We start from the raw sequence: 15,185 nt of genomic DNA on the forward strand, positions 1-15,185 counted from the left end.
GAGCCCGGGCTGAAAGAGATAATATAAATCGATGATGTACATTTGTAAAAACAGCCTTAAAGGACTAAATGGTCACATATTAACCATATGCTATATTATATTAAACACAGTCATTTTATAATTAGTTAATAATTAGTGTGTGTGTGTATATATATGGTTTCAAAAGACATAGTTAATTATGTGGTTACTTATTTAATTGTTTAACCTAAGATGTTTATGTGCAGCTGATGAAAATCCTTGTATCTTGATGTGTATTCTGGTAGAGGATGACTTAGTCACACAATATTGTGCATGTGTGTGAAACCTTGCCAATTACTTGTCATTGCGATGGTGGTATTTTAAGAAATATTCAGATAGTTTGGCCTTGAGTTTTTATTTACAACAGAATAAGTGTGTTTTATTGCTGACTGTCACGTTTGACTTTTTCTTGTTATACAGTACTCAGTATTTCAATGGTATTTTTGAACTTAGTTTTGTGAGGAATTAACTTTGTTTCTTCCTTCAGATATAGGCATCTGTTGACACATAGTCATTACAGATATTATGATATCATTACACACTTATTATATAACTCACACATACTTCTGTTAATAATACTTAACAAGTTTCCTACCTACATTTTGTGCTTTCGTCTCGCCTGTGTATGATGTAACTCAACAATAGCAAAATATTGGAGGTACAAATGTTTATTGTTGCATGGTTTTTGATGTACAGTTATCTTAATTATTGTAAATGTGTAGCACTAACATATTCTGAGCTGTGGTATATGAATACTTCAATACCAAATTAAGTAAGAAAGTAGTTTTGTCATTCATACTACTTATACAGGCAGTATGTGTAGGTAGCAATCTACCGGTGACCAGTTGGATTCACCACTCAGTGCATCAATGTTGCTTGTTCAATGTTTATGAAAAGTCTTGTATAACTTGTCTTTATGTGTTAATAAATAGTTCCTGGGATTTACTCGATGTGTGTATATATTGAGCTAGTAAAAGTTATTATAGATCAGATTTTTTGGGCATGAGACCTATCAAGACAGTCCTTTGCCCCCTTTCCAGGATTTTATTTTTGTTTCTCCAAATAGGCTATGGACTGGCATCTCATCATGGACTTTTCCTCTCTCAACCAATATCTGGTGGTTCCTCCGTTCAAGATGGACGGATTTCTTCTTTTCCATTGATCATTTTTCTCCAGGCTGTGGATGATTAAGTTGACATCTCAGATGTCTTTTTACATATTTCAGTTGCCCTGTCCTCCCCTCCTTTCCTTTTTTCGTTCACCAAGATTCAGTGTACCAATTTTGACATCTCCAGTCTTGGATTTCACTTCCATTATTACATGCACGGCTGACTCCTCCTTGCTTCTTCTTAGGAGGCTTTCTACTCAGTCACATTACAAGATAGTTTATCTAGATTGGCTGATCAAGTTTTCCAAATTGTTCCTTACTCCAACTCATTAATTGGTTCACCTTGGAGTCTTTTCAATTCCTGACTCATTTGGGCACAGCCTTTTCTCATTCATCTGCAGGAGATGGAGCATCTGGCCACTTTGACTCTTGCCTCTCCTATACTTTCTGCATGAAAGGTTTTTATCCTTTTTGGGGTCTCTTGCATCTCTGGAACATCTTGTCCCTCTAGACTGAGCTCATAAGACTTCTTCAATGGAATATGATTGATCTGTGGAAAATCTCTTACGAACCTCTATCCTCTCTTGTGATGTTGTCATCTTCTCTTCTCGAGGATCTGTCTTGGTGACTAACTCCTGCCAACACTACAGTCAGCATCTCACTGCTGCCTCCATCTAGATTTTCATTTCTTCACCGATGCATCTCTTACAGGTTAGGGCATGTCTCTGAATGATTCCATAGCCTCAGAGGTTTAGCCTCTTGTGGAGCGTACCTTCCATGTCAATGTTCTGGAACTCTTGACCATCCCTTAGGCATTTTCCATTCTGACAGTTCTATGGTTGTTTCCCATATTAATCATCAGGGTGGGACTTGCTCTATAGATGCTTGTTATTGCACGTTGAACTTTCTGTTTTGGGCCCATTCACATCGGATTCATCTGACATCCTGTTAGTTATTTTCCAGGGACTTTGAACTTAGAGGTAGATTCACTCTTGATTAGACAGGGTTCTTTCTACAGTGCAATCACTTCATTCTCAGATATTTCAGTTGAGTATGCTAATGATTCATGCTTTTTTCACTTCTCTCAATACCAAACTCCCCCTCCTCTAGTCCCTAGTACCTCATCCAGCAGCTCTGGCTGTGGATGCCCTCAGCCAGTGTTGTTCTTATCTCTTCCTGTATGTGTACCTTTCTCTTCACCTTCTGCCATGTGTCTTAGCATTGATTCTTGACACTCCTTTTTGGATCCTGTTGGTAGCACTTTTTTAGCTAGCTCAGTCTTGGTTACTCTTCTTTATTGACTGGTATTCAATAAACCTCTTTCTCTGTCATCATCACAGTCATTCCTGCTCCGATCTTATACCCTTTCACCCAGGAGTGTCATCCCTTCATCTTCAAGTGTGAGATTTGTTTGATCCCTTTCTCACCAGTCAGGTTTCTTGTGACTGCACAGCACATCGTCCTTCTTTTATCCTGTCCATGTAACCCTTATACTTTCTGTCTATCAACAAAAATGGCATGTTTTTTGCCACTGGTCCATCCACTACTCTATCTGTGAGATTAAAAAATAATATTGTATATATAAGTTCTTTTTTTGCCATTCGTCAAAATAATTGGCTTTTATTTATATTTCTTAATAGTATAAATATATACTATATTGTTATTGTGCTTAGGATTCTTCTACAGTATGTGTCTGTGACTTGTTAGTGATAAATTCAACAATGAATAAACAGCATGCTCTTTACCTGTTTTCAAAATAACACATATATTTAGAATAAGTTAACGTATGTACAATAAATATTTCAACACTATAGATATTATGGACATATAAATACTATATATGTAGTTCTCTCCTTGTCAAATATTCACTTAGGCCAATTCAATTACTTTAGAATTTCAGTTGACAAGCCAAACTATCTTCTATATTTCTATCGCACTAGTATTCTCTGTGATTCACTAACAATTGTGGTGTGAGTTACCATAATTATTTTGGTCTTTTCTTCTGAAGATCCTCTGTACCTTTTGTCAAAGTGTTCTCAGTCAGATTCAGTTATTTTAGAACCATGTTTTGATGGAATACTATTATTTTTCTTATCTCTTTTTCTACTGTTAGTTTTACTCTAACATATCATACATTAAGCCTAATCATTAGGCCTATCACTTCTACGGTACTTAATTTTATGCCAACTTTGTTTTTCTTTGCTATTATGTGTCTGCGTCTGTCTGTCTGCTACTTCCAGCTCATCTCACACTATATATATCTTTATTACCTAATCATCTATCTGCATTCTATATTCTCGACATCAATATATTGCGAGTATCAACATCAATGAATTTTGAACAAAACCTTCTACAATCGTCTGCTTTTAACTCTTATTATAACAAAAACTAAACAATAATAAAATATTCACTCACAAAAATAAATTAATCACTAATATCCAAACCAAACAGTCTTTTATATCATGACATAAAATTCAAGATAAAATATATACAATATTTTTTTTAATATGTACAAAGACTGTTCTTAGTTCATATACAAAGTCTGCTCCAACATTTGCAATTCCTTTGTCTGTTTCTCCTAACATAGGGTGTCCAGTAGGGCTTCTCCTTAACGGGATTCCTCATCTTCATCTCGACCTTGTGTTGTCTAAGGTCTGTATTTCCGAATCTATCTGTATGCTGACACAGTAGATTTTGTTCCTCTTCCTATCAATCAGTTTGACACTCATGGTGACATCTTTATACGTCTCATCTCTACACAGTGGCCTTAGGCTTAGTAGGTCCTTTTCTTCTTGATTCTATGTACTTAGAATCTGTAGGGGGGAGGGCAATCTGGACATGTATACCTTACACCCCTTCTCTTAGCTGTTCCACCTGTGTCTAGGGAATTTTTATGGGATACTTTCTTCTCCTTCCCTACATGTTGGGGTGTTTGCCATCTTCAGTTATTTCCCTCCACATTTAGCTTCTTTGCTTTTGGGTTCTTCTGGGGTGGAACACTGTCATATACTTTTTGTTTACCATCCACTTCTGATAGGGATTTACGGTTTCCTCTTTTTCTGCAATGGTCCATTTTTTGTGGCTATTCTTGTGCTTTTAGCATCATGTGGAGTATCTGTGATGATATATTCTATATTTTGGTTGCTCGTTTGTTTCATTCTATGCCATTGCCATCTTAATTCATGTTCCATGTCTGGCATGTTCATGTCCTTTATCTGTCATACCTATGGGTTTCTCCATTCTTTGTGTATGCTCGATGCTGACTGGAGTTCTGGACTGGTCGGTCCCACCTCAATCACTTCTTGGTTCTTCCCCCATGGGTGGGCAATTTCTGCAAGACTGAGAATGCTGATGGTACATGTTTTTATTTGCATTTTTAGGGGCACTACCTTAGTTGTTTTTTTTTTAATCACATAATTTGGTACCAATTTTTGGCACATTTATGTTCTTTTCAGGAGATGCTGCATGACCATGGTTTCTTACTAGGGTTCTTTTGGATTATCCTCTTAACTTTCCTTCTTCGACTATATGCTTTGATGGTTTAACATATCCCCCAGGTCATTGGGTTTACTACTTCCTCCCCCTCATTCAGATTTGTTTCTCTTCCCTGATGCTCTTCTCCAAAGTTGGGGAGTGTGGGTCAATCAGCAGGAGGCTTTAGGACAATGATCTGAGGACAAAATGTCTTACCATGTTAATGCCCTGGCACTTCCAGCAGTCCCACATGCTTTACTTCATTTTCTTCCTCTTGTCAGGATTTTACTAATCATGTTTCATTTCAACTAATTGACAGTGGTGGCTTATATCACTCGAGAAGGGGCCACTCCTTCTTGTTTTCTCTTAGGTAGACAGTGGATCTCCCTTTTTGAAATCACACACTTGACATATGTCTCCTGGCATGTTGTGTTCCAGGTGCTTTTGTCGTCATTGCAGATTGCCTTTTCAGCCCCAACACACTTTCTCCCAAAGAGTGGCCTTTCGATCCTCAAATTTTCTGTGGCTCTGCCTGCTGTGGGGTGCTCCTCCATGGGAAGTGTTTGACTCCTTTCTCGATTCCAAGTTACCTCTTTTCATTTTGGTTTCTGGATCATCATCCATTAGCTATCTTTGTTGATATGTTCAGACAGGATTAGACCCAGTTTATAATTTTTCTCATTCTGTCAGTCTTCTTCCTAAGGTGATTTTGTTCATCAGTGTCGCTCCATGTCAGGTCTTTCTTATTGACACATATGGCTGACACATATCTGGTTTTCTCGGCTGTTTCTCCATATGTGCTCTGGGTTGCTATATTGCTTTCAAGGCTTCTTTCCCTTGACTATATCTCCCAAAGTTTCATTCCCTTTCACCACTCCTCTGCTCATGATTTTTTTCTTCTCCCTTCCCATTGGGTTCAGCTTTTGATTCTATTGGCCTTTTATTCATTATATCCTTCTTGTAATCAATTCCTGACTCCTTCACTCTAATCAGGCACTTTTCCTTTTACCTGCATCATTGGTGTTTTCTTTCATCTACAGCCACATGCGTCGAGAGGATTTTGAAAAATCTGCCTTAACATGTAATCAATTTGAAACTGGTCATTGGATTATTTGGGGAAAAATGTCCCTCTTACACCAAGTAAAACATAAGATAGAATGAAATATTTTTGAAAGCATTGAAATTATGAAAACAAGTGTTTTATATTTGAACCATAACAATAGCCCTAGTAACATTAACAAAATATGGCAAATTTTATTCACCTAGTAGGTAATAATTCTGTTACAGTTTTTGTTGTCACATAATAACACCCCGTTGTTACATCCTGTTATCCATAGTCCCTAGACATTTTGTTCTATATATATATAAACCTCTTTGTTTGGATTTGTATCATACTTGAAGAAGACAGACCAATGATCTGTTGCAACATGTACTATGTATTAAAATATTTCATTATGCTTACAAATCATTGTGTCTTATATATATAAGTCGGTGAATACATGTTTATTTAAAACAAGCAAATAAAATAAGAGAAGCAAAATACTGTACTAAAAATTTACAAACCCAGAGTTCCAAACAGACCTACAATCAGCACATTAGATTCTCCTTGTCACTATACAGTATACTACCTTTCTTTTGTCAAGAATTCAGAGAACTTCTATGAACATATCAGTGGAGATGGGCAATTTATTTTATAAATTTATATGATCAATTGCCCATGAATAATGATTACATCAATTAGTGTCATATAAAGTAATTGATTAATTGAAAGTACAATTAAATCGATTAATTTCACAAAATAATTAACTGATTGAAATTAGTAATTTTGATTGTTACAGTGTGATTTAATTGATTAATCAATATAATTATTTACCCATCAACAGCAATTACATCAATTAAGTGTCATGTAATCAATTAATCAAAATAAAGATTAAATTGATTGTCATTAAAATAGTCAACTAATCAAAAATAATGTTTCTGATTGTTACTGTTTTTAATTGTTTCAATAGTTAATTAATTGAAATTATGATTAACTTGATTGTTATAAAAATAATGTAATATGTTTCAAGTAATTTTTGTTTCTGTAGCTTTCATAAATGATATAATAATGCTATAATTTAATAGCTATTTACTGATAAAGCTTCACCATTGAGAATATTTGGGTGAATGATTAAAAACAAATTTTTTTTCATAAAATTACCAGGCATAGTTTTGTTAAAAACTTGGATTTGGCCCTACCTATAAGCAATAATCTGTGTGAGACATAAAACTTGTAATAATTTAAACTTATTAACCAGATTCTTAATATATGTAATTTTTTCTCTATAGCTTACTTTTCATCTCAACTTTAACAGTATGGTAGATCTATAATAGAACCACATAAAGTGGTAGAGGCCAGTGGCAGCCATATAGGGTGTGCAGGTTGTGTTGTGCACAGGGACTCACAAGCTCTAGGTGGCCGTACCATGCCCTAATCCAGTTAACTCTAAAAGGTCTGCAAATGAACAGTGGCAAACTTAGAACAGCAAAGTTTTCAGAAAGACTATGATGTCAGCAACTAGCGATTAATGTTCTGCAAGTCACCCTTTGAAAATGTTTTTTCCTGGCTCCATAACAAGGGCCTACAACTGAGTATAGCTGCTGCTGGTAGAGAGACTACAACCTTACAGGAATGAATTTTAGAAAATTATACCCAGCCTCATGTAGAAGAAATTGTCTTATAATACAGAAGTTTAATACTGTTGCTGTAACTAAACCAAACAACATTTTTCATATTTGACTTTTGGTTACAAATATAGGGAAAATTATATTTCAAATGACACCTTATTTAGTGGTGTAACCACTGCAGTTACTCAGTGATGTTACACAGGTACAGATAGGTATCTGTTATAATAGTATTTACCAGTTCAGTCATGTTATCAAATGACACCTTATTTAGTGGTGTAACTGCTGCAGTTACTCAGTAATTTTACACAGGTACAGATAGGTATCTGTTATAATAATATTTACTAGTTCAGTCATGTTCTTTTATGTTTATGTTATTGTTAAACTTTCATGTAATTTACTCATTTATTGATGTTGGAGATCTTGTGTGAAAACCACATGAAAAATAAGTATGTAATCTAACATTATTAAGTAGCTTTGTTCATTCTTGTTACATTTAGAGACCTTGTGTGGAAACATCAGCTGGAAAACAACTGTGTGGTCTGGTCTCCATTTCCAAATACTTAACAGATAAAAGTCACCAGCGAAGTCTTCTTGGTAATTATTTTTGATCACCATTATTCTACATTAAAAATACATTAAATTATTTGTTACAAAAATTATGTATAACTTCTATCAGAAGAGCTGCTAAAAACCTACAGTAAATTATTAACAATAACAAGTCTTTATTATGAGTAACAGGCAAACTGTAGAAAGCATCTATTACCAATCTGCCTTAGATCATCAGTTGGATATCTTCATTGTTATTGATGTTTTTGGCCTTCAATCCAAGAATGCCTGACAAGGTTTGGCATACCTAGTGAATTACTAAGCAGTGAAGCAGAATTGTTATATTTAAAGCATCATGTACCTGCCTATCACATTTAGCCAATCAAGATATTACTATTTAAGAAATTTAATGCTCTCTATTAAATGTCTAATACTATAGATAAATAAATATTGAATTAATTAAACTTAATAGTGTAAACTACTATAATTCATCAACTCTCCTCTGTACATCAAACAGTTGTTACATTGTGAGCTGTTGTGAAGATTTTCTGTGCATGCCACAAGCCTTGAACAAAGTTCCCACTCTTGCACATGTTAATGTATTGTGTCAGACTATGATGAACCATCATTAGGCTGTAGCCTTCCACCAGTAGTGAGGTGACACATCCTCCATGTGCAGTAATCCCCAGGAGCACTAGCATTTGAACAAAGTCTCATTCTTTCCTTGTCACTGCTTGTTTTCAGATGTGTTTTTTTTTCTTAGGAATTACCAGAATTTTTTACTTATTAGTTCAAACTGATATTGAATCCAGGATTTCTGACCTCTTGTTTCTGTTACTTCAACTGAGTCTCCCCTTTCTCGTAACTTTTTTCTGATGTTTAATATTATTTACAACCAATAGAAAGCCAAAGTTTTATTCTGGAGGTGATATACACCTCTCACACAGAAAGCTATTATTTCCACACCTGTTTTACTTTTAATTCCCTCTTCCTGAGGAGGATTAGGTTGTCCCACTTTTATCCTTCACTACTTGAATTCCACGGGTATATCTTTTGTGTTCTCTCTCTTTCCAGTTATTTTTTTGCACAATCTTGGCTCTCTTGTTGCATGAGCCTTGATAACTTAATCTCTTCTTTCAGTTTTGGGATTTCTTCTTCCTTCTTCATCTCTTTCTCACCTTCTTTGTTTCATTATCATTCTTCACCCTCTTTTATAGGCCTTATGTCATGATACTATCAGCTTTAATGGGACAACTTGCACATACCTGTTTTCCACCTTCCCCTTGGTTTTATTATATTCCGTGTGAATTAACTTGATTTCTTTGTTTCTGGCTTGTATGTCATCAAGTTGTCTTACATTCTGACATTTGCTTCACTCTCCTCTATAGGACCACTGTTTTACACCCTTTCTTTGTGATGTGTTTTTTTGGGGGGATATTTAATGTATTTTTGTACTTTGAGCTGATGCAACTCATCAGCTGTCATCTCAGATCACTTTGATTTCTTGCTTTGGGGACCAAGAGCCGTTGCAGATCTGGAGACTATTTATTTATGGAGCCACCCCTCAGCTTTTGTCATATGGGAGCTCTGCTTTCCCACTTTGTACACTGATGACTCCCTTTGTTACAGCCTATTGAGTTTCTCAGGTGCTTTCTCAGGGAATTTTCTTTCCTGCCCTATTCTCCACCTCACTTATTTTGAATGTTATGTGACAATTCCTGTTTTCTTAAGGCTTATTTTACCACTACTATATGGACATTTGGCCTCTCCTTGCCCTATCCAATGTAGCTTCCTCCATTGTGACCTTTCTTATCTTTGGGAGTTGTTTTCTGTGGATTGGCTGCTTTTATTCTCAAATTCAGTCTCAACCCCCACCCTGTATCTTATTGATTTGGGGGTCTTTCCTGCTTCATATATGGGGCAAGCTCTACCTACTTCTATATTTTTTTAAGACATGGAGCTTTTAATAACAAGGCTCTCATGTCTCTTTCATTTCATTCATGAATAGATGTGTTTCTTTTGGAGACACCATCTTCTCTTGAGCCCCTTGTTCTTCTTGGATGTGTCCCCTTTATTGGTTTTTAGCTTGCCAATATATGTATAACAAGAGATTCACTATTTTGTTTCTTTGTTTGATGTCATAAAGGCTCATTGTATCCCACATGACCCTGAATGTCCATCTTCTCCTATCTTGTGTAGTTACCTAGACTTGCATCTGTTTGGAGCTCTCCAGAGCCCAAGAACAAATCTGTAAAACTTGTGAATTTCCCTATCCACAGTGAGTACAGCATAGGTGGCACATTGTGTTTCTTTGAGCTTGAAAACAACAAATCTTCCCACCAATGCCTCTGTTCAGACAGGGTGCAGTTTTGAATGCCTGAACCTTTCATCCCTATCATCACTGCCTTTCCAAATCTCCTCAACTCTTTTAGTATCCAATCTCAGACTCTCCAGCTCTGACAGAGGATGCTTTGTTTCATGTGTGATTCATTCTTCTTTTCTATGCTGTAGACAGATTTTTTTTCCCTTCGTGCTTATGGGAGCTGTCACTGTTACTTTTGTCTTGGTCTCCTCCTGCACTATTTACCACCATGTCAAGTTAATCTTCTTTCTTGACTGCTTCTTCCTTCCCAAACTTGGGATGGCTTGGTAAGGTGAGTGTTCTCCATTCCTTTTCCTTTATCTTTCTTTGCTCTGCAGTTATTTCAATCCATATTGTTTTCTTTGTTCTGTATGGTCTATTCATTGTTATATCACTTGTACCGTCCCTTTTCAGGGCACTTGGTAATGTCTTTTGTTGCTGTGAAATTCCTTTTGTTCTATTAACTTATATCCTCCCACTTTGCTCAGTTGGGTTATACATCTTATTTTCAATTAAGTGTTGATCCTTTTTTTACTTTTTATGTCTCTGTCCATCAGGTTTGTAATCTCATGGCCTATTTTGCCCATCAGTGCCTCCTGTAATATTGTGTTTTCTCTCAGATGTAGTGTGAGTGTTTTGGTTACTCTTTTCTTTTAATGAAAAATTTATTACCCACTGAGTAGTTCAATGTTGAAATTGAAACTTTCTTTCACAGTTGTTTATGAAAATAACAGGTACACTGTATCTCCAAATAATAACTTATAGGTTAATAAATACATTTAACTTTATATCACAAGGTCTTAACATTCAGATCAAATCTTGTATCTTTGTTCCCATGTTGCTTAATCCTCTCTCTCTGTGGGCAGGTCAAAGTGTCCACGTCCTGACTTTTTAGACTTGCATTCAAAATTGAATTAAACTAATTTATTATCATGGTATATAAATAAACTTGGTATCAAAATGTGGCTAATTAATCAAATTTTAATATTATGTAAGTTTGAAGTTCTTACTTTTACAGGGAAATATTTTTTTAAATTCTCAATCTCCCTAGTATGAGAATTGTGACATTTGTTCTCCAAGTCTTCTCTGTTCTCAAGTTTACTTACTACCCAATGTAAATTACTCATTATAATATAGATATTACTCAGGCAAAGTATAACTTTTATAGTCTTTAATCTTATTTGCTTATTGAGCCGTAAGCTAAAAAATCAGACCCACTTGTCACATCCCTTTTTTTCCCCATGTTTCCAATAGTTCTTTCTGATGTTTAATACTATATTATTTACAACCAATAGAAAGCCAAAGTTTTATTCTTGAGGTGATACACACCTCTCGCACAGAAAGCTTCCCCGGGTATTTGCCTTCGAGATTTGAATGCCACTAGCCTTTAGGCAGTTCCTACCTAAACTCTTGAGAATCCTTGTGATTTATGCTAATATATAATGATGTTATTACAACACAAATGCTCTCTACCAATAGGAGGGTAACATAGCCTACATGTGCACTAGCTTCCTCTATGCTTTTGCACTTGTGATCTTCATTCTATTTCTCAGTACTGAACATATCAGATTTGTTTTTTCTTTTTCAATGTAATGAGATTGACGATGAGGAGGAAATTTACTTTCCTTCTTTTTCTTCAAACTATAAACACATGTAATGTCTACTACTACTTGTGTGAATAATTAATTTCCTCACACATGTTATGACATAATTATTGTTTATGGAAGCATGTTCCCTATGGAAGATTTGCCAGCCTTTGTGTTTAGGATAGTGGGTTCCCTTCTGCTGCCAAGTCCTTCAGCTTCAGTCTCTCTCTGCATTTGTGGGGTGAATGAGGAAGACAAATTTGCTTGTTCCTTCTCCTCTTTTAGGCCCTAGGAACTTCTATTCCTATGGAAGATTCACTTTATATGTCTGGAATATTTTTTACCGTGTTTATCAGGTATGCGCCATTCTTTTTCTTTCCTATTCCCCTTTTCTTTATCCTAATCCTAACTCATTTTGTTAGCATTTCTGGACCACTTCCATTTTCATGAGCATATGCCTATCCATTCCAGTCTCTCTGCATCTTCTTTCCTTGATATCTGTCATTCTGACCTCTCTTTGAGATTCTCACATTTAGTTTTGTCCTTGCTATTTCAGGGGTGGGGAGACTTTTGATGTGGGTTTTGCCATCCGGTACCTAGTTCTGCTGTCTTTCCCTGATCCTTTTTACCACATTTGCCCTTTCATCTCTACACCTCAACACTGAGGAACTCCACCTTGCCCCAGTGAACTTTGTGGGTGTTTCTCATTCCCTTCACTTCTCCATTGTGGCTGTTCCATTTCTACTTTCTTGCTCACTCTTCCTTGTTTCTACTCTTCTTTCCTAGTTTGTTTGAGTCACAGACTGATGCTGCTCATCATCTGTCTCCAACTTTACCAATCTACCTCTTCTTTGTCCTTTGTTCCCTGTTATTTGTGCCCCCACCTTCCTCTTCTACCTGGCATATATATGTAGCTGTGTGTTATTTGTAACTAATAAGAGGCTTTATTTTGATTTTTTTTCCAAAATACTTAATATCATTGCCTTATTGACTTATCATTCAGGTACAAATATTGAAGAGTCCTCCTTGATCAATCAGTGGCTGGAGTACAGAACTGTGTATATTAATCAGGTCCACCAGAAGAGTGATATGGTGAGAGTGTTAGAGGTAAGGAGGAAAAATAGTGGGGGAAATTTCTCACTTATGCTAACTTACAATAACTTGTAAAGGTTTTCTATTCAGGTGTTTTTAATGTTTTATTATAGAAATCGTTGGTTTTCAAGTGAATAAATATTTAAATCATATGTGGCAAATTAAGCAACCATATACAATCATTTTACTTTACTTTTTCTCATTTTTGTTGTCTAATTAATAAAGTTTGGTGTTAAAATAATGTAGAAGAGATTCATGATAGGGAAAATGAAGTCGATTAATAATAAAGATGAAGATGGTTGACAAAACACCAATCATTTTTATTTATAGAAGGTTTGAATGTTTTGGAATACACTTATTTCACCTTCAACGAAATCTGAAAATAATGTTACAATGATACTTATTAACTAATGCTATAGTATCATTAATCACGAATTTACTTATATATTCACTAAAGTGGTAAATGGAAGGAAGAACAGGCTATAAAGTATATTATAAATTTATCATGAATATCATTTATCATAATGTTACAATGATACTTATTAACTAATGCTATAGTATCATTAATCACCAATTTACTTATATATTCACTAAAGTGGTAAATGGAAGGAAGAACAGGCTATAGAGTATGTTATAAATTTATCATGAATATCATTTATCATAATGTTACAATGATACTTATTAACTAATGCTATAGTATCATTAATCACCAATTTACTTATATATATTCACTAAAGTGGTAAATGGAAGGAAGAACAGGCTATAGAGTATGTTATAAATTTATCATGAATATCATTTATCATAATGTTACAATGATACTTATTAACTAATGCTATAGTATCATTAATCACCAATTTACTTATATATATTCACTAAAGTGGTAAATGGAAGGAAGAACAGGCTATAGAGTATGTTATAAATTTATCATGAATAACAAGTTGTATGAGAGAACTATATTTATTCTTAACAAACAATAGAGTTTCAAATGTATAAACTTAGAATAATTTTAGGTCTGCAAGTTGTTAAGAGTAGAGTGGTGTTTCTTTGGTAAACTTTCTTTGATGTAGATTTCAAGATCTGAAGATCTTGTAGTAATGATATACAAATTGTTATACTTCTCGTTTGGCATAGCTTGTACTCGGATGTTTTTCTTTGTCGTTCTTTACTGTTTCACGTTTGTATTTATTATACTCACAAAGTGGTCTTCATTTATTATAACTTCCAGTTTCTCTGAAGTTTGAAATTTGCCTTCATTTTTATTCCATCTTATTCCGAAGCTAAAGTTACCACTTTGGGGGGGGGGGTCATGCCTATGACTAGCACTGTCTCACAGGCTGCAGGTGTGGGTTTTTATTGGGGTTTATCCTCTGGGAGATTGAACGTTAAAATGGTTCTCGTCCACAATTCCTCCTCTAGAAGTCTACCCTGTTCAAGCAGACATAGATCTTGATAGCCTTTTTCTACCCCCCAAATTTCAAGTGTTTGGTTCTTCATTTCCATTATGTAATCTCCATTCCCAGTATGGAGATTCTTTGTTCTTTTCACACGTTTATAATGGCTTTCTTTCACATTACTTTATGGACAGTTTCCACCTTATTTCATCGTGCTTCATAGCCCAACATTTGCCATACAGTCCACCGACTTTGGAAAGATAAGATGTTTTACAATTTTATTGTTAATATTATTATCTGTCATTATTTGAATTCCATAACATATGCTTATTTAGATTAGTTGATACTAAGTTACATTAAGACATAATTAGTCTATGTTGTTTTTATTCTATACCATTCAATTAGGTTTAACATAGTATGTTCTTCATTAGTTTAACTATGTTAGTTTCTTACTTTTATATCATTATGTTAATAAATTTTTTGTCACCTGGTTTAGGTGGAACCCTTGAATCGGGGCCCACACAGACTTCTCCCAGTATTGTGCCTATTTATTGTTCAGTTTCGTTTTTCTTTTTGTTCTTAGGTTATCCTTTGTTCTGTATCACTTGATTAGGCTTAACTAGGTTTTGTTCTTTTTGATTTAACTGTAGTTCTAGTTTAGATTTCGTTGTTATTTCTGTTCACTACCTTACTGGATTCGGCTTCATTACCGTATTATTTATCACGTTACTCATAGTTTTATTGACAGGTTAATATATATACTTAGGTTCCAGTTTTTCTTCACCACTCCTTCATATAGGATTCATTCCCTACACTATTTTCTTCCCATTTTAATATGTTGACTAATTCATTTTATTTTTCTTTATAGTTTATTCTTTTCCAGTTACTTTCATTTCATCCCTACTTTATAATTATTACCATTCATTTCATTTAGTTTATAA

General features: G+C 34.9%; 1 protein-coding gene across 2 annotated transcripts in view; it reads left to right on the forward strand.

The window, feature by feature from the left end:
• Window positions 1-15,185, forward strand: part of LOC106473420 (eukaryotic translation elongation factor 1 epsilon-1-like) — a 42,388-nt gene that overhangs the window by 6,427 nt on the left and 20,776 nt on the right. For both annotated transcript variants that reach the window (XR_002613710.1, XM_013934101.2), the window contains exons 2-3: window positions 7,765-7,861; window positions 12,765-12,868. Coding sequence is in view for 1 of the 2 variants with exons in the window: in XM_013934101.2 (XP_013789555.1) it covers window positions 7,765-7,861; window positions 12,765-12,868 (201 nt within the window). In the remaining variant the exon portion in view is untranslated. The remainder of the gene's footprint in view (window positions 1-7,764; window positions 7,862-12,764; window positions 12,869-15,185) is intronic.

The sequence above is a fragment of the Limulus polyphemus genome, unplaced genomic scaffold (assembly GCF_000517525.1).
Source record: "Limulus polyphemus unplaced genomic scaffold, Limulus_polyphemus-2.1.2 Scaffold6159, whole genome shotgun sequence".
NCBI lineage: Eukaryota > Metazoa > Arthropoda > Merostomata > Xiphosura > Limulidae > Limulus > Limulus polyphemus.